At 38.6% G+C, this 20827-nt stretch overlaps 1 protein-coding gene across 1 annotated transcript in view; it reads left to right on the top strand.

Annotated features, from left to right (window-relative positions):
- HEPHL1 (hephaestin like 1) overlaps nucleotides 1-20827 on the top strand; it is an 85349-nt gene that overhangs the window by 27384 nt on the left and 37138 nt on the right. Inside the window, exons 3-9 of the mRNA XM_063094352.1 lie at nucleotides 5050-5262; nucleotides 5913-6092; nucleotides 8473-8727; nucleotides 11310-11478; nucleotides 18712-18851; nucleotides 19001-19132; nucleotides 19465-19676. Coding sequence (XP_062950422.1) covers nucleotides 5050-5262; nucleotides 5913-6092; nucleotides 8473-8727; nucleotides 11310-11478; nucleotides 18712-18851; nucleotides 19001-19132; nucleotides 19465-19676 — 1301 coding nt within the window. The remainder of the gene's footprint in view (nucleotides 1-5049; nucleotides 5263-5912; nucleotides 6093-8472; nucleotides 8728-11309; nucleotides 11479-18711; nucleotides 18852-19000; nucleotides 19133-19464; nucleotides 19677-20827) is intronic.

The raw sequence follows: 20827 nt of genomic DNA, 5'->3' as shown, positions 1-20827 counted from the left end.
ATTAATAACAAACTAAACTCTGGAAACTATACAAACACATGGAAATTAAACAGCATTCTACTTAATGACATATGGGTCCAAGAAGAAATCAAGCAGGAAATCAAAAAGTTTATTGAAACTAATGAAAACAATGATACACCATACCAAAACCTGTGGGATACTGCAAAAGCAGTATTAAGGGGGAAATTTATTGCATTAAATGCTCACTTCAGAAGAATGGAAAGATGGCAAGTGAACAACCTAACACTTCACCTTAACGAACTAGAAAAACAAGAACAATCCAAACCTAAAGTTAGCAGATGGAAAGAAATCATTAAGATCAGAGCAGAACTGAATTAAATTGAAAACCAAAAATCAATTCAAAAGATCAATGAATCAAAAAGTTGGTGTTCTGAAAAGATAAATAAAATTGACAAACCATTAGCATGGCTAACAAAAAAAAGAAGGGAGAAGACTGAAATAACAAAAATTAGAAATGAAAAAGGCGATATTACAACTGATTCATCTGAAATACAAGGAATCATTCGAGACTACTATAAGCAAATATACGCCAACAAATTTGAAAATCTGGAGGAAATGGATAAATTTCTTGACACACACAAGCTCCCAAAACTGAACCATGAAGACGTAGAAAATTTGAACAGACCAATAACAATAAAGGAGATTGAAGCTGTTATCAGAAGGCTCCAACAAAGAAAAGCCCAGGACCAGATGGATTCACAGCAGAATTTTACCAAACATTCAAAGAGGAATTGACACCGATTCTTTACAAACTATTCCAAAAGATCGAAATGGACGCAAATCTCCCAAACTCATTCTATGGAGCAAACATCATCCTGATACCAAAACCAGGTAAAGACATAACCCAAAAAGAAAACTACAGGCCAATATCCTTGATGAATATAGATGCAAAAATCTCCACTAAAATACTAGCAAACAGAATACATACGTAAAATTATTCACCACGATCAAGTGGGATTCATCCCAGGGATGCAAGGTTGGTTCAACATACGCAAATCAATAAATGTGATACACCATATCAATAAACTCAAACACAAGGACCATATGATCATCTCTATAGATGCTGAAAAAGCATTTGATAAAGTTCAGCACTCATTCATGACAAAGACCCTCTGTACGTTAGGTATAGAGGGAAAGTATCTCAACATGATTAAAGCCATATTTGACAAACCCACTGCCAATATCATCCTGAATGGGGAAAAGCTGAAAGCTTTTCCGTTAAGAACAGGAACTAGACAAGGATGCCCACTCTCACCACTCCTATTCAACATAGTGTTAGAAGTACTAGTCAGAGCAATCAGAGAAGAGAAGGAAATAAAGGGCATCCAGATTGGAAAAGATGAAGTCAAACTGTCCCTGTTTGCAGATGCCATGATCCTATGTATCAAACAGCCTAAAACCTCTACAAAAAAACTCTTGGAATTGATAAATGACTTCAGCACAGTAGCAGGATACAAAATCAACACACAAAAATCAGTAGCATTTCTTTTCTCCAATAGTGAACATGCAGAAGGAGAAATCAAGAAAGCTTGCCCATTTACAATAGCCACCCCAAAAATAAAATACTTAGGAATTGAGTTAACCAAGGAGGTGAAAAATCTCTATAATGAGAACTACAAACCACTGCTGAGAGAAATTAGAGAGGATACAAGAAGATGGAAAGATATCCCATGCTCTTGGATTGGAAGAATCAACATAGTGAAAATGTCCATACTACCCAAAGTGATATACAAATTCAATGCAATCCCCATCAAAATTCCAAAGACATTTTTCTCAGAAATGGAAAGAACTATCCAGACATTTATATGGAATAATAAAAGACCATGCATAGCCAAAGCAATACTGAGCAAAAAAAATAAAGCTGGAGGCATAACACTACCTGACTTTAAGCTATACTACAAAGCTATAATAACCAAAACAGTATGGTACTGGCATAAAACAGACACACTGATCAATGGAATAGAATAGAGAATCCAGAAAATCAACCCACACACTTACTGCCATCTGATCTTTGACAAAGGCACCAAGCCTATTCACTGGGGAAGAGACTGCCTCTTCAGCAAATGGTGCTGGGATAACTGGATATCCATATGCAGGAGAATAAAACTAGATCCATACCTCTCACCGTATACTAAAATCAACTCAAAATGGATTAAGGATTTAAATATACACCCTGAAACAATAAAACTTCTTAAAGAAAACATAGGAGAAACACTTCAGGAAATAGGACTGGACTCAGACTTCATGAATATGACCCCAAAAGCACGGGCAACCAAAGGAAAAATAAACAAATGGGATTATATCAAACTAAAAAGCTTCTGCACAGCAAAAGAAACAATTAACAGAGTTAAAAGACAACCAACAGAGTGGGAGAAAATATTTGCAAAATACACATCTGACAAAGGATTAATATCCAGAAAATATAAGGAACTCAAACAACTTTACAAGAAGAAAACAAGCAACCCAATTAAAAAATGGGCAAAAGAGCTAAGTAGGCATTTCTCTAAGGAAGATATACAAATGGCCAACAGACATATGAAAAAATGCTCAACATCACTCAGCATCTGGGAAATGCAAATCAAAACCACACTGAGATACCATCTCACCCCAGTTAGGATGGCTAAAATCCAAAAGACCCTGAACGATAAATGCTGGCGAGGTTGTGGAGAAAAAGGAACTCTCATACATTGTTGGTGGGACTGCAAAATGGTGCAGCCTCTATGGAAAATGGTATGGAGGTTCCTCAAACAATTGCAGATAGATCTACCATACGACCCAGCTATCCCACTGTTGGGAATATACCCAGAGGAAGGGAAATCATCAAGTCGAAGGTATACCTGTTCCCCAATGTTCATCGCAGCACTCTTTACAATAGCCAAGAGTTGGAACCAGCCCAATTGTCCATCATCAGATGAGTGGATACAGAAAATGTGGTATATCTACACAATGGAATACTACTCAGCTATAAAAACGAATGAAATACTGCCATTTGCAACAACATGGATGGACCTTGAGAGAATTATATTAAGTGAAACAAGTCAGGCACAGAAAGAGAAATACCACATGTTCTCACTTATTGGTGGGAGCTAAAAATTAATGTATAAATTCACACACACACACACACACAAAACCGGGGGGAGGGGGAAGAAGATATAACAACCACAATACTTGAAGTTGATACGACAAGCAAACAGAAAGGACATTGTTGGGGGGGAGGGGGGAGGGAGGAGGGAAGGAGGTTTTGGTGATGGGGAGCAATAATCAGCCACAGTGTGTATCGACAAAATAAAAATTAAAAAATAATAATAATAATAATAAAAAAAAATAAAAAAATAAAAGAATAAAAAAAAAAAAGAATTTAGTACCAGCAAAAAGTTCCTCTCTTTTAAGGAACTGGTAAGTTTCCTTTAATTGAATGAAGAAACAATATAACTTAATTATGTTAACCTAAAGTGTATTTAACCTATGTCTAACATTATAACCTAAATACAGCCAGAATATTCAGAGCTACACTTAATACAAAAGGAATCTAACTAATTAAATTTATTTATTTCCTATATAGGTTTTGTTCTCTGACTATTTATCGTTAGATATACTTGCATTTGGGCCTAATTTGTGAAATGATTCATATTCTTATTAGAATAAAAGTAAATAAAAGTTAGCATGTAAAAGAAAGTTAAATAAGTAAAAAATACTTTGTACACAGTATATTCCCAATAATTTTGATGGGAAGTCAGACACAAATAGATTCAATTCTGGCTTGGTGGCATGCTAGCAGTGTAACCTTAACTTAATCTAAAAAGTGGATGTTAACACCTATCACATGAGGTCGCTTTAAGGAGTAAATGTGATAATATATAAAAAGTACCCACTCTACTTGGCACATAATATGGGTGTAACTGTTGTTTTCTCCTGGCATCCTTCTCCAGACATCAAAGTATGTTTTCATGGTAGAATTTTTAAAAAGGTAACATTAGATTTTTTTAGTTGTGTCTTTTCTTTGGCTGGCCTTGGCTACACTGGCTCTCACTGTCTTATTTTAATATGTAATTCTAATGCCTAGCACATTTACTAACATGTGATCTATATCCAACTCATGTTTGTTGAATAAATTGGTGAATGAGTGAATGGCAAATGGATGGTTGAATGAATGACTTGGAGTGTATCCACTTCCATCTCCCTCTCTGTCCCTCATTCTCCAGCCTTTTTTTTAGTAACAGTGCAATTCCTCCCAGTCCTTTGAGGCCCCTCAAATCCCATCTCTATTATAGAGGTTTTGATAATTATAACGTCCAGAGATTGGTCTCCTGTCTTCTACTCAGGTGGTTTTCACACTACTTTTAGTAATGTACTTTCCTTAATTGGGAAATCTTGTGCAATTCTAGTTTATAAAACAGAGAGTAAGGGGCTGCTCTGCCCACTTGCCCTTATCCACTCTGTGATAGACCTTGCACGTTGCAGAGTACAGGTCTCCTCTGGGGTAGTCCGTATATTCTGACCCAAAATTACATTTAACACGTTATCTTTTTTTATTCTCCAGTTGTTCCATGTGTTCATAATGCACATTCTGGACTGCCCAACAGAATGTAAGATCCCTGGAGGCAGGAAGAATGTCTTACACTTCCTTCCTAGCTCTTATGAGGCCTACACGAGTGCTGGATCTGTCTGTAGTCACTATTTCTCCTGCTGCTTCTCCTTCCCTTCTTGAACTGTTCAAGTGAGGTGAACTGAAATCTTCCTGATTGGGACAGTAAGCCCATCCGAAAGAGTCCTTCTTATGAACATTTATTAAGTTGTGCAAAGCACTTCATATACATTGCCTTATTTAATTTTCACATCCCTGTGAGGTGAGTATCAGTGTTCTAGATTTACTGATGGAAAACAGAGGCATTGAGAACTGAAGTCACTTGCCTCACGTCCCATAGCAAATCAATTTTAATTCAGTTACATTTGATTCCAAAGGTCTTGCGTTTTCCACTATAGCATGTGATGTCTGTGATGTAACTATGTTTGATCTTTTCTTGGAAGGAGCCCTATACCCAGATGGAACGTCTGGAAAAAACAAGAATGATGACATGGTTCCTCCTGGCAAAAACTATACCTATGTCTGGCCAGTCAGAGAAGAATATGCACCTACTTCAGCGGACGCCAACTGCCTGACCTGGGTGTACCATTCGCACATAGACGCCCCTAAGGACATCTGCTCTGGGCTAATTGGCCCTCTGCTGGTGTGTAAGCAAGGTGAGGAGGCCTCCTCTAGGAGCCTGCTCCCAGGTAACTGGTGTGTTCAGAGTGTGAATAAGATTTAGGTCTTGTTTCACCCTCCTCTCTTCCTCTACACAGAATGTGCCTAATTTTCCAAATTTTTCTTTAAGATTAGGAAAATTCTTCTAACATGGAAGATCAATCTGACACCGTAGCAGAGGGCAATTATTCAGATTCCAAGAACCATCACAGCGTTCTGAAACTTATATGCTTTTTCAATTTTTTTAAATAATAACATTCCATGACACCACCTGTAAGAAACTGAAAAATTTAGTGAAATGACCAAGAATGCTTTTTGTTTCGTTATTTCACTCGAACCATCAGTTTGCTATTTTATTCTCTAGTAATTGACTTAATGTGTCTGTGCTCTGTTCATAAAGTCAGCTTCCTTTAGAGATAGCCAGGTTTCCAAGTCTGCAGTTGTGAAGATTTCTGTTTTATGACTTTTCTATGGTTCTGTTATTTCCATTAAAGCCTTTTGCTGCTTTTATATTGTGGGTTATCCTTATGTATTTAGGTCTTCAACAGACTTCAAACTTACCTGACCCCAGTGGTAGGGAGTAAAGCTCACCTTTATTTAGCTCACCTTGGACTTTTTTCTCTACCCTTTTGAATGTGCCTGATAGGTATCCTGAATAGATATTCGGGGACAAGGACTGATGTGGATCTAGAGTTTGTTATAATGTTTACTCTTGTGGATGAGAATCAAAGCTGGTACCTCGATGAAAATATCAGACATTTCTGCACTGACCCCAATTCAGTTGACAAAAAAGATGCTGTTTTCCAGAGAAGTAACAAAATGCACGGTGAGTGCCTCCCACCTTCTCCAATGCACAACAGTGCCTTTGGTACTCAACGGCACTACAAGGGATGCAAAATGCACAGCAAGGTTGAGCCTAGTTTTGCAAGATTTATAAGTTAGTGATTTGAATGGTTAGAAAGTGATGTAAGATATGATACATGTCAGAACCTAAAACAGTCTGAGAGGGGACAAGGCCATAGAAAAATTGCTTGATTAGGTACAAAATCTGGACAGAGCTGTGGTGCAAAAAAATGGAGGGATCAAAGTGATAACCAGGAAAGACCTGGTGCTTGAAGTGAGCCCAGAGGATGGATGGGTTTAGATTGACAGAAAGGAGAAAGGAGAATTAAGTCATCTTCATATAGTAATCCTGCATTTTGCAACCTCTTGCTTTATCCGGTAACCATTTTCTGAGTGGCTGCTAAATTTTAATAACTATGCAATACATGGGGTTTAACTACATACTTGTGAATTTGTTATGTTTCCTAGGCATTCTTTAAATCAAAAAAGTTCATCAAGCTTCCACACTATACACCAAACCCTGTACTTGTGCAAAATAGCAAATTCCTGTAGTTACCCTGTCAGCTGAGACACAACACTTACCCATGCCTGTTTTGCAGAGTAGTGGCTTAATGTAGCATTTCAGAATGTGGGGATTAAGTGGTTTCTTTCCACTCTTTTCCAGAGAGTTCTAGTAGACATAAAAGGAACTCTTCAAGATAAACATACCACTTCATTCATTGACAAATCTCCTCTATCTTTTGCTTGTCTGTCTCTTGGAATCACCGTAACTGAGGCAGCCTCAAAATAGTCAAAAAATCATAAGAGAAAGAGAAGCAGCTGAAGATCATCTGACCTCCCATTTTACAGATGAAGAAACTGAGGTCAAGAAACCACCAATAACTTGCCTAAGATCGAAGTGATAATGAGTGCCAGAGAGTTGCCTGAGAGAACTGGAAAGAGAAGTCCCATAACAAATAAATTTTAATTGCCTGTGTTTGATTCTAAGGCACGTCAAGGCATGATTGTCAGGCATGACTATTTCTGTTTTATTGCACTGTCTTTTCCTTCTAGGGATATTTTAGCACTCATGTGTGTAGTGGTGCTTGGAAAACATTTTAGGAAGGAAGGAAGTGAAGGCAAGAAAGAGAAGGGAGGGAGGCAGAGAAACAGTGAAAGATGGAGCAAACACAGATCTAAATTCGAATCGTTGCTGTGACTAGTTTTACTCCTGTTCTTTACTAAATGGGAGTAATGGTCTCAAATATTGTTGAAAACTACGAACTGTGATGGTTTAAGACTCAGCTGCCCACATAATCTGTCTTACTCTGTTTTTATTCTTTTGGAGTGAAAATGTCCAACAAAAAGGAACAAATTACATAAGCAAATATGGACTATATTTAAAATAAAAACCAGCCTGTGTGCAAAAGTAGGTATTTGCAGGTAATCAATCCTTCTTCAAAACTGACAAAGGTGACCCAACTAAGTATAGAAAAAATTTAACTTACAAACTATTCTATAGAAGATGCTTATTCAATACAAGATTTATTGAATAATTTATTTAATTTAATTAAATGATTCAGAATTAATCGTGTTGCTAAGTCATTATTATCTTAATGACAATTGCTATTTAACTCTGTTCAAATTTAAGAAGGTACGTTGTGACTTTTTAAAAATCCTGAATCAAGTTCTTTTCTGCACTTGGTCAAGTCTTGGCTGCCATTAAGATTGTTTGAAAGTATTTGGTCCAGACTTATGGCATAAGCTCAATCAGTAAGATTTTGCCCCAGCAACACTTAGTAAAAACTGTTTTTTTTTTCTCCCTGCTTTTTAAAGTAACAAAATATGAACGTGTCTCATTAGTCCCTTCTAATCAGTTCCTTTCCTTTCCATCTTGCTACATGCTTTTGTCACTCATATTAAGCAGATTCTACATGCCAACTTTTCTGCTAGGTTTCCATAGCTGTAAGATGAACAAGACAGAGTTTCTAGTTCTATGATGGACCACAGTTTGGTGTGGATGGAAGATATGTAAACGAAGGACAGATATGCAAATGAAGGGTTACTTAGGAAGTATGAACAGAGCTCTGTTTACTCCCGACCTAATTACCGTGTTCACAAAGAAGCTCCAAGGCTGTTTTCAATGCGTGCTGATGTTCACTTTTATTGAGTGATTTTCTCTCAAAAAAGACCAATACAAAGCTTTTCCTCTTTTTTTCTGGGACAATATAATTTTTTAAAGAGTCAGGCTATTCTGCATGAAAACTTTACAACCCATGATCTTTACTGATTTTCCAGCTGTGCTAGAGTACATATTACCAGCGCTTCTGGTCTTGCTCACCTTTGCAGGGGAGTCTCTTCCACTGGTGTGTTTCTGTTTTCAGCTCTCAATGGATACCTCTTTGGTAACTTGCCCGAGCCTGAAATGTGTGTTGGTGAATCCGTGTCTTGGCACCTATTCGGAATGGGGAATGAGATAGACATCCATACCATCTACTTTTACGGTAACACCTTCATCAGCAGAGGGCATCGGACTGATGTTGTCAACCTGTTCCCAGCCACCTTCCTCACAACAGAAATGATAGCCGAGAATCCTGGGAAATGGATGATAACGTGCCAAGTCAGCGACCACCTACAAGGTAAAAAGAATAAAGACTGGTGTGCAGATGCTCAGAACAGTATGGTTAAACCACACAGTCACTGGTGCTCATCCAGTGCCTGCTGTTAGATAGATTCTTGTACATATTATGTTTAAATAAATATTAAATATATAGCAAAATACAATGCTCATTTATTTGGTGTCCTATCAACAGATATTTATCGATCACCTCTCTATGAACAAGGCGGAGGGAGAGTGGTTGAAAAAATGATGAGAACTTCAAGGAACTTACAACTAGTAGTTGCCTGTGTACAACATACACAGACATTCACAACATTAATAACATTTGAGGCAGAATGTATCTTATTCTGCTCTTTGTGTGCTATAGTCACTACTCTGGAGGAATCAGGGGGGCTTCCTAAGGAGCTGGCTCCTAATCTGAGCCTTGAAATATAGCTAGGAACCAATAGGTAAAGAAAGGAAGAAAGACTTCCCAGGTAAAGGAAGCAACGTGAACTGGGAAAAGCACATGTTCTGTTGGAGTTACTGTAAATGGAACAATAAATTTACCATTGGAAAGGATTTTCTATGTAATTAAAGCCAATCCCCCATCCAATTCCTGAATTTCCTTTTTAACATCTTTTTTAAATAATTGTAGCAGCTCAGCTCATCTCTGGACTGCTCTATCATAATGTTTTTCCTTATATTGAGACAAACTCTGTTGACCCATAGCTTACTCCCTGGTCTATAACAGGTGCATGATAACATGTGTTGACTTAAATGCCTGTTGAATGACTTGGTTCTGGTTCCTTGGGACAATATAGGATATGTCCTTACTTAGCTGGACCATAAGGTTCATGCTGGAGGAGTGATGAGAGAGAAGCCTACAGAGACAGATCGAGCCCCGGTGGGAGAGCCTTTGAACGGCAAGGCAAAGGAGGCAGTTGTGAATTCTTTTAGATCTTTAGGCACACTAATAACCTAATCAGCACAGCGATTTAGGAAGACAAATGTGATATAGGTATCCAGAAGGATTTGATGGAGACATTCTGGCTACTAGATGCTAGTTAAGAAACACTGGTAGTGTTAGAGTTATGACATATAAAGGGTCTGGATGAAGATGGTGACAACAAAAGCAGAAAAAAAAATGTGTCATTTGGATAGACGCAAAAGAAGTAATGTCTGATTAAATTTGATACTGACTGACTACACAGTCACTAATAGATAATGAGATCCAATTGTTCAGGCTTGCTTTGATAACACATTCTTGATACCATCAACCTTAAGCAGCTGATCTTAGCATTAGTCAGCTGGATTAATCCAATTAAATTTAGTTTTTTTTTTTTTTTGTCTTTTTCGTGACCGGCACTCAGCCAGCGAGTGCACCAGCCAATCCGAACCCGCGGTGGGAGCGTGGCTGTGCTCCCAGCGCCGCACTCTCCCGAGTGCGCCACGGGCTCGGCCCCAATTAAATTTAGTTTAAGAGTTGATCAGAAGACAAAGATGAACAAGACACAATTTCTATTCTTTAAAAGTCTCATGCTGTTAAATCTGAGAAAAAAACTGTAGATTTAAGTTCAAGACATTAGCAGCCATTTAAGACTAGAAAGATTGCTAAACTTGGCTGATAGTTATGGATGTAAACTGGTGTTTATACTTCACTGAAATACAATATTTCCTAAAATTTCCATTCTCTTAGATTGGTATAAAAATTAGAAAAATACGTGTAATTTGATTTAAAAAATTAGTATTCTCATACAGAGATAATGGCATCACATTTTGATGAGTATCTTCCTTCTCTATTTTGTATACCTTTATATATAAATACATGTCCTTTATAAAATGAAATCAGACTATTAATACTGCCCTGTTGCTTACTTTTCCCACTTATTAGTATATTTGAAATATATTTTCATGTCAGTAAATATAGAGCTACTTTAACATTGTTAATGATTCCAGTGTCCATTATAAGAAGCTTACAATTTGCTTAATGCACATTCTATTGCTTAACATTTATATTTTTCTTTTTTTTTCTATTGCAAACAGTACTGATGAGTCAATTTACAGATATGTTTGCACTTTTCTCTGAACATTTCCTTAGGAAAATGTCTAGGTTTGGAATTCCCGGGTTAAAAAAATTCATTTTTTTTTTAAGTTACAAACATACATTACCAAATTCCCTTTTAGAACTTATTTTTCCACTTGCAGTTTGTGAGCATTCCCTTTTCCCTATTCATCTGCCGATACTGAGAATTATTAGTCTTTCTATCTTTACCAATCTGATCAACGAGCAACAGTGTCGTTTGATTACTATTAAGGTTGAACTTTTTTTTCCAGTTGTTTATTGACAGACATTATTTCTTTTGTGGATATCCATTTATGTCCCTTACCCATTTTCTACTGGGAATTTTTTTTCCTTTATTTAAAAAATTTATTTACATATTAATCTTTTGTCACGTGTTATAAATTTCCCCCTCACCACCATTTATTCTTTGTTTTTAAATTTGTATGTGGTCCTATTTTCTGTACAAAAGTTTTAAATGTTCATGAAGTCAAATCTATCAGTCTTTTCCTGTCTGATTTCTTTTATACCTTGGCTTGTGGTTTTCCTCTGTTCTGCAGCTGGTATGCTGGGGCAATACAATGTTGGTACCTGCAAAAGTGATATTTCTCAGCCCAAGATGAAGGGTCAACAGAGGCACTACTTTATAGCAGCTGAAAAAATTCTTTGGGATTATGGTCCTCAAGGTTATAACAAATTCAGTGGCCTACTTCTAAATGCCTCTGGCAGGTAAGCACTCTTTGCTGGTGTTTCTAAGCCTCTCATAAGAAAAGATTTTCCCTGTGATCTCATTTGTATCTAGGCAGTGCTCTGATGAGCACCTACTGCATAGATGGCATCATGTACTGCTCAAGGTGTTCTTAAGATAAATACTACTGAGAACTGGCAAAGTATTTATTGCTTTGTGATTTGCTGGCTAATTCAAAACACTAAGTTCATTCATTCATTCATCAAACATTTCTTGAATACCTCCTATGTGCAAACTACAGTGCTAAATGCCATGAGAAATACTAACCTGACAGAGAATAGAATAAGGCCTTTGTTCATATGGAGCAGACAGTCTTGAAGAGGGAACAAACCAGGACTTTCTTTGAGTGGAGATGAGTTGGTCAAGGAAAGTTACCTTTTTTGGGCCAAGTGCTGCCTGATTTAAGTTATGCCCTCTCGGTGTACTATGAATGTCCTTTTCCTCTCTGTCTGGTAAAATGCCATTTTTCCTTCAAAGCCTAAATCTAATGTCACGTCTTTAGTGAAGCCTTCTCTAACTCCTGAGTCATAATTAATCATTTTCTCACTGGGATGTCATAGCACATAATATTTTTCTAATTGGATCTAGCAATTCATTAGGCAGATGTGGACTCCTGTGACTTATTATAAAATTATATGTGATGATGTCTGTAAAGGTATTAAAAAATGTACAGTGCAATATCAAGAATGATTGCTATTACTCTATGGTCCTTTTTTATGTCTGAGGGAATGTTTAAAAAATTCTCTTTGTGATCAGTGATACAACATCCTTTGTTTCTTTAATTGTATATTTCATTCGTTCATTCTTTCATTCATGCACCAAACTGATGCACTTGAATCTTGCCAGAAGAATTTGTGTGACCATATATGGAAAACTCTTTGATATCAGCCTTCTCTATTGACCAGTATTTCTTCATAAACAGGATAATGAGAATTAGCATTTATTTATTTTTGTAATTGAAAAAAATTGGTTAAACATATTTGTGAGGTGCAGAGTTGAATATCAATACCTCTGTACAATATGTGATGATCAAATCAGGATAATTAGCATGTTCATCTTTACAAAATGTGATCATTCCTTGTGTCTATTAATCAATTTCTTGCTAACGCTCTTTCTCACCTCTAGTAACCACAGTTCTGTTCTCTCCTTCTGAAAGTTCAGCACATTAATGTGATTGTTCTTTCTCTCTCTCCCTCTTTCTTTCTTTTGTTCATTCATTCTTTCATTCTTTCTTTACTTCTGCTCCCAGTTATGAGTGAGGACATGTGGTATTTCTCTTTCTGTGCCTGGCGTGTTTCATTTAACATAGTTTTCTACAAGTTCATGCATGTAGCTGTGAATGGCAGAATTTCATCCTTTTTTATGGCTGACTAGTATTCCATTATATATATATACCACATTTTCCTATCTACTTGTCCATCACTGGACATTTAAGTTGATTCCGTATCTTGGCTATTTTAAGTAGAACTGTGATAAACATGGGAGTGCAGGTATCCCTTTGACATGATGATTTCCATTCCTTTGGGTACATACCCAGTAGTGGGATTTCTATATTGTATGGTAGTTCTGTCTGTAGCTGTTTGAGAAACCTCCATACTGTTTTCCATAATAGCTGTACTAATTTGCAGTCTCACCAATGGTGTAGGAGGATTCCCTTTTCTCTGATCCTTGCCAACACTTGTTATTCTTTGTCTTTTTATAATAGCCAATGTAATTGGGGTGAGATAATATCTCAGTGTGGTTTGATTTGCATTTCCCTGATGCTGAGTGATGTTGAACAGTTTTTCATCTGTCTGTTGGCCATTTGTATGTCTTCTTTTGAGAAATATCTGTCCGGTTTCTTTGCCCATTTTTAAAACCAGATTATTTGTTTTTTTACTGGTAAGTTTGAATTCTTTGTATATTCTGGATATTAATCTCTGGTCAGATATATGGTTTTCTAATATTTTCTCACATTCTGTGTGTTGTCTTTTCACTTTGTTGATTGTTTCCTTTGCTGTGCAGAAGCTTTTTAGTTTGGTATATTCCAGTTTGTTTATTTGATATAATTCCCTTTGTTGCCTGTGCTTTTGAGGTCTTATTCATAAAGGTTTGCCCAGTCCTACATCCTGAAGTGTTTCCCCTGTTTTCTTCCAGTAGTTTTATAGTTTCAAGCCTTACATTTAAGTTTTTAATCCATTTTGAGTTGATTTTGGTATATGGTAAGAGGTACAGGTCTAGTTTCATTCTACTCCAATAACAAACTAGCAGAAAAAGAAATCAAGAAAGTAGTCCCATTTACAAATAGTTTCCAAAAAAATAAAATACCTGAGAATCAATTTAACCAAGGAGGTGAAAGATCTCTACAATGAGAACTACAAAGTGCGACTGAAAGAAATTAAAGAGGACACAAAAAAATGGAAAGACATACGATACCCTTGTATTGGAAGAATTAACATTGTGAAAACGTCCATACTACAAAGTGATGTACAGATTCAATGCAATCCCCATCAAAATACCAAAGAAATTCTTCACAGAAACAGAAAAAACAATCCCAACATTCATATGGAACAACAAAAGACCCTGAATAGCCAAAGAAATCCTGTTTGCTAACATTTTGTTGAGGATTTGTGTCTGTGTTCATCAAGGATATTGACCTGTAGATTTCTTTGTTTTATTGTGTCTATGTCTGATTTTGGTATTGGGGTGAAGCTGGCGTCATTGAATGAGTTTGGGAGAATGACTTCTGTTTCAATTTTTTGGAATAGTTGAAAAGGATTAGTATTATTTTTTCTTTAAAGGTTTGGTAGAATTCATCAATGAAGCCATCCAGTCCTGGGCTTTTCTTTGTTGGGAGATTGTTGATTACTGCTTCAATCTCATTGCTTGTTATTAGTCTCTTCAGGTTTTCCATTTTTTCTTGGTTTAGTCTTGGTGGTTTGTATGTGTCCATAAATGTACCCGTTTCCTCCAGATTTTCAAATTTGTTGCTGTATAGTTGTTCATAATAGTCTCTAATGATTCTGTATTTCTCTGGTATCGATTGTAATGTCTCCTTTTTCATTTCCGATTTTTTAAATTTGGTTTTTCTCTCCTCCTTTTTTTAGTTAGTCTGCCAACAGCTTGTCTATTTTGTTTATCTTCTCAGAAAAGCAACTTTTTGTTTAGTTGACTTTTTATATCATTCTTTTGGTCTCTATTTCATTTATTTCTGCTCTGATATTAGTTATTTCTTTCCATCTACTAATTTGGGGATTGGATTATTCTTGTTTTTCTAGTTCTTTGAGATGTGGCATTAGGCTATTTGAAGTTTTTCTTTCTTTTTGATGTAAGCACTCGTTGCAATAAACTTCCCTCTTGTTACTGCTTTTGCAGTATCCCATAGGTTTTGATAAGTTATGCTTATATTTTCATTTGTTTCAAGGAATTTTTTGATTTCCTGCTTATTTCTTCCTTGACCTACTGGTCGTTCAGGAGCTTGTTGTTTAATTTCCATGAATTTGTTTATTTTCCAAAGTTTTGTTTTTGTTAATTTCTCATTTTATTCTATTGTGGTCCGAACATACATTTGATATGATGTCAGTCTTTTCAAATTTGTTGTGACTTAGTTTGTGGACTAACATGTGGTCTCTCCTGGAGGATGATGCATCTGCTGATGAGAAGAATGTATAATCTGCAGTTGTTGGACGACATGTGCTGTATGTCTGTCAACTCCATTTGGTCTAAAGTGCTGTTTAAACCCAATGTTTCTCTGCTAATTCATTGTCCAGATGATCTGTCTAATGCTGAGAGAGGTGTGTTAAGATCCCCAACTATTACTGTGTTGGGGTCTATTTCTTCCTTAGATTCAATAAGCTTGATATATCTGGGTGCTCTGATGTTGGTTGCATGTATATTTATGATTGTTATATCTTCTTGTTGCATTGATCCTTTTATCATTATACAGTGTCCTTCTTTGTCTTATACAATGTCATTTTTCTCTTTTTCTAGTTCTTTGTTTGAAGTCTATTTTTTTTCTGATAAAAGTATGGCAACTCCTGTTTGTTTTTGGTTTTCATTTGTGTGGAATATCTTTCTTATATCTCTGCACTGATGTCTGGGCATCTGGTGGTGTAGTCACTTCTTTTAATTCTAGAAGTGGTTTTTGAAGGGAGAGACTTTTTCCTGTAGAAGTATCCTATATTGACAGTCAGGTTGGGTGTTTTAAGTTTGGATCTGGGTGAGTGTGGTAAAGCAGACTTTGTGTGACTTCTTTAGCTGTATTCAATCTTGGAGTTGTCTGTGGCAGCCTTTGTGGCATAGGTGGTGGGGACCTTGGTAATTTCTTCTTGGAGTGGGTGATCTGCTGACAGTCAGTGAGAAGGTATACATTGTTGCAGCAGGTCCTGGCAGTTCTGTAGAAGGTTACTGGATCAGCTGTTGAGCCTGGAGCAAGCCTGCATGGATGCTGCAGGACCCATGCTTTCTAGAGGTGTGCTTTGGGGAGGGAAAGCTGCTACCCAATCAGTTGTTCATTTGGGAGTAGGTGTACACAGGTGCTGCAGGGCCTGGCAGCTCTGCAGGTGGCTGCCTGACCAGTGGTTGGGCCTGATGCAAGCCTGCAAGAATGCAGCCAAGCCCAGAAGCTCTGTAGAGGTCTGTCTTGGGGTACCAAAGACTTGCCCTGTCTGCTGTTGGTCTGGGAACAGATATACACTGGCACAACAGGTCCTGTCAGTTCGGTAGAGGGCCACTGGATCAGTTGTTAAGTCTGTAGCAAACTTGCAAGGAAGCAACAGGCCTCCTTGGCTCTGTGGAGGGCTGTGGGGGTAAGAGAGGCCACCACTGGGCTGGCTGTCTGCGTGGGCATCCATAGACTCAGTGGGTCCATGGGTTGTGCAGGGCTGGTGCATGCCTATATGGAGAATAACCACTTACTGGTGGCTTCCCTACCCAGCTAGTCTGCCTGCCTGCCCCAGGGGGGAAGGGAGGGAGTGTCATGTGGGCTCAGACACTGGGGTCTCAGTCCCTCTCTGTTCTAGGTTCCAGTCAGCTAGGGCTGTGGTCTTGCTGGCACCCATGCAAATGTGTGGAGGGTTGGGGGTAGGGCTGTGAGCCAATATGGGCACCTGTGGGTTCAGCAGATTTGTGGGCTATGCAGGGTGGGCCACAAATGTGGAGAACCACTTCACCTTGGCTTCTCCTCAGCTTGTCTGCCTGCTCACCTGGGGGTGGGGGATGCTGCATGGGTTCAGATGCTGGGGTCTTGGTCTGTCTGTCTGTCCTAGGCTCCAGGCAGCGTGGGCCATGGTCTTGCTAGTGCCCATGTGAATGCAGTAGAATGCAGGGAGGGCCTCCAGACAAAGGGAGTCAGTCTTACTGGATCTGGGGCAGGGCATGCTCTTGCTGCAGGTTCAGCTCCCAGAGGGCACTGTATCTCAGCCCCTGAGGGCAAGAGGGATTTTTCTCTCCTTGGGCTTCCACTATGAGACTGTGCACTTACATTAACTTCCAACTACTCTCCAACTGTGCCTGGATCCCGAAAAATGGGGGGACTCTCTTGAGGCAGGGATCGCTGGTGTTTTTGGCCTCAGTGAAAGCAGCTGGGGTATTTTCCAGCTTACTTTCCCCCCATCTGAGTCTGAACCAGTCCCTGCAGCTGGGCAGAGGTTGGATGCCCTGCTCTGCTCTCTATGGTGCCGTTCCCATCTTCTGCACTTCACAATAGTCTTGTCACTCTCCTGGTGCTCTGCAGAGTATTTCCTCAGTCATTCCAGTCAAAATATATTTGTTTGTCTGTTATTTTGGCCTCTTTTTATGGGAGGGCAAGGGCGGGGACTAGTGCAAGACCTCTCTAGTGAGCCATCTTGGGGGAAAAAACTCAGAGTTAGCATTTAAAGTTATGACTTAGAGGAACTTCTAGAATTCTGAAGTGCCTTCTGAAATATGAAAGATGAAACTATATTCAATCGATATTTAATGTGATGTGTGAAAGCACAATGTACTAGTTGACATGTGGGATGCAAGAATATCTAGCAATGTTCCCACCCTCAGGTGGGGAAAAATGGGAAAAGAGAAGTAACTTTGCAAGTTACAGATAAGAGTAAGATGAGCGCTCCAGACAGTGAGTTCTCTGGGCATTCAGAGAAAGCTAGGTTAGCCAGGAGACACTGCACAGAGGAAGCGGGATTTATGCAGGATCTTAAAGAATAATAGAATTTATATAAGTGAATAGAGAAGAGAGGGAAATTTTAGATGCAGGGGTTAATGTAAAGCACCTACTATATAGGGGGAAGTGATTAAGTCAGAATGACTGGAGTGGAGGATTTGCATAGGCAAATGAGTATTTGCATAGAGCACAGGGAGAGAATTGAGTAAAAGTAAATTGGATATCAACTGCAGAGGTCCTTTAATCCTTTCAAACTTTACTTAATTGGAAACTGGAAGCAAACAAAGTTGGAGATCAATGTTGGTAGTAGTGTGCATGTTGAGAAAAACAAAATGAGTGAGCTACTGGGAGACAAGCTGCAGAATATGCAGTTTGGAGGTTTATGTAAGGATCCAAACCCAAGGTGAGAGGGCATGAGCTGGGGTTGTGGCAGAGGGAAGAAAGGAAAAGAAAAGATGCAAAAGGGACGTAGAAAAGGAGGGGTGCAAAAACAAATTTGAAAAGTAAGGGTGAATGAGATAAGGGGATGAGGCAGAAAGAGAAAACAAAAGCATTCTGTGTGACTCAAGAGCAATGGTACCACTGACGGAAGTAAAATAGTATAGAGAGAGCATTAGTTCATATGATAACTCTCCACTAATTAAACTATTTGATTAACCAGACAGTCCATTCCTAAACCATGCCAGATATCAAGGAGCTTACTACATGCAGAGATTATTGATATTGGCATCAGGAAGAGATAGAGGGATGCTTATTCTGCAAAGAAACCAGTTAGCTCTTTGTTGCTTTGTAGGACACCATTTGGGACTCCAGTACTGGTAAGGAAGGAGTTTACCTTTGCATTCTTCAATTGCTGGACCTCTGGGGAAGAAAGTACAATGGCTAAGAGAGAAATGAGCTTGCACATCATCCAGCTTCTGAAGACTTTCAAGGCTGGTTGACTATTCCTGGGAACTTTGCTGAAGCTGTCTTTTGTGGGGAGATGGGTGGGTGAGTGGGAGAAGGATAATAAAATGAAGCTCCATAATTAAGTATTGGTGGATAGGCTGAGAGGTGTTCTCAGCCAGGTTCCTATGTCTTTTCACAGTGACTCTGAGCTCTACTTCACACAAGGGGACAACAGAATTGGAGGAAAATATTGGAAGGTTCGGTATACGGAGTATGTCGATGCAACTTTTACTCAGAGAAAGAGACTGTCTGGGACAGAAGCCCATCTTGGAATTCTTGGTACAGTAAAACCATCTTCATGTCTTGAACTGGGGGAGATGTTTCAGCCGGGCATATGCATCTACATAGAATGACTCTTCCTTTCTTGCTCCTATTTACTTCTTTCTGTCTCTTTTCATCCTCTTCTTTCTCCTCTTGATATTTTTCAGGCCCAGTCATTAAGGCAGAGGTGGGTGACACCCTGTTAGTGACCTTTGCTAACAAAGCTGACAAGGTCTACAGCATTTTGCCCCATGGCGTGATTTATGACAAGGCCTCCGATGCAACCCCAAACATAGATGGTAAGTCTCAGCCTGTGCTTGGGAGAAACAGGATGAGTTAGCAAAGGACTTAGAATTAGACAGACCTGGTTCAAATCCCAGTCCCTTCCCTTACCAGTTCTGTGAGCTTGGGCAATTATTTAAACATTCTGAACCTTGTTCTTCTCACCTACCAAATGCAGGTGAGAGCATTCATCTCACAGTGGTCTCCCCTAGTAGGATGCATAAGAGAAAATAACTGTCTTCCACCAATATGGCATCATGAGAGAGACATCCTGGGCTGGAAGGCCTAGTCTGACAAGTTTAGTGTTCTTTGCTGTTGCTTTGAGTAATTATTTCATTTACATTGACAGGATTTCTGAAACCAGGGGCACATGTTAAACCAGGTGAAACCTTCACATACAAGTGGACGGTGCCTGAAAGCGTAAGCCCAACAGCTGGCGATCCTCCCTGTCTGACCTATCTTTACTTCTCAGCAGTCGAGCCAATCAAAGACACCAGCTCTGGCCTTGTAGGACCTTTGCTAGTCTGTAAAAAGGGTGCTCTCAATGCTGATGGGACACAGGTAGGCCACCAAATGTCACCAAGTTCTTCTCAGGGTTGTATAAAGGAGAGCAGTAATATGGCTAGAGATAAGAGAGTGACGGTCCTCTTGAAATTGACTTCTATATAATGGGGATTTTTTTTTTTATAAATTTAAGATCCGAATTTCCAAAGTTTCAAATGCTGTCCCAGGAACCTATGATTTCTGTTTATTGTAGTTGGGATTCAATGGGCCTCTTTTCCTGCGCCTTGCTTTGATTTTGGAATCTTCTGAGATCCACTGGAATGCTATTGGGATCCTTTTTGGTTGGTTATTATTATTATTTATTATTTATTTTTATTTTTTGGTGGCTGGCAAGTGTGGGGATCTGAAGGATCCTTCTTGGTTGGAAAAGTTTGCTCAAACTTGGCTGCACATTATAATACCCTGTGGACCTTTGAAACATCCTTTATTCAGATGCTCCAGGCCAATTAAATCAGAATTTCTAGGTGATTCCAATGTACAGCCAAGGGTGAGGACCACTGCAACTCACTACTATAGACTGGAAGTTAATCACTATGGCTAAAGGAAAAAGACAGCATGTAGATAACTTCCTGCAAGTCCCCACTTAGAGGCTTGGGTGGTTGCACTGATTAGTGTGGCAAAGCATAGCTTTTCAAGATACATGTATGTGATATTAAACACATGGATAAAAAGAGGAAAATCCAGTCATTTAACCATTTACTTCACTTATTACATCACCAATCAGAAATAGGAAGGCAATTTATTTAAACGGTATAATAATGTTTGGCATTACATGGACCCACTTCTGGTCTCAAAGGAATTTCTAGGTGCAGAGGACACAAAGAATTTGGTCCACCTCAGATTTTCATTTCTCTGCACGAAGGACCAATTCTGGAAATGTCTATTGCATGTGTAATAAACTGAGTATTTGTGCTGTACCTCAACTGTTATATAAGGCAAAACAGAATGATTATTCATGTTTTAAAGCTGTGGGGTTTTTTGGTTTTTGGGTTTTTTTTTGTTTGTTTTTCCTGCACTGTTTGAGGTGTCTCTTTGGTGTGTATTTCCTAAAATTAAGGACACTCTCTGACATGAACACAGTAAAATTATCCAACTCAGGAAATTAACCTTGATGTTATCAAATCTATGCACTTTTTAAAATAGTGCTA

This window comes from Cynocephalus volans, chromosome 4 (genome assembly GCF_027409185.1).
Source record: "Cynocephalus volans isolate mCynVol1 chromosome 4, mCynVol1.pri, whole genome shotgun sequence".
NCBI lineage: Eukaryota > Metazoa > Chordata > Mammalia > Dermoptera > Cynocephalidae > Cynocephalus > Cynocephalus volans.
This window is presented reverse-complemented; position numbering and strand designations above follow the sequence as displayed.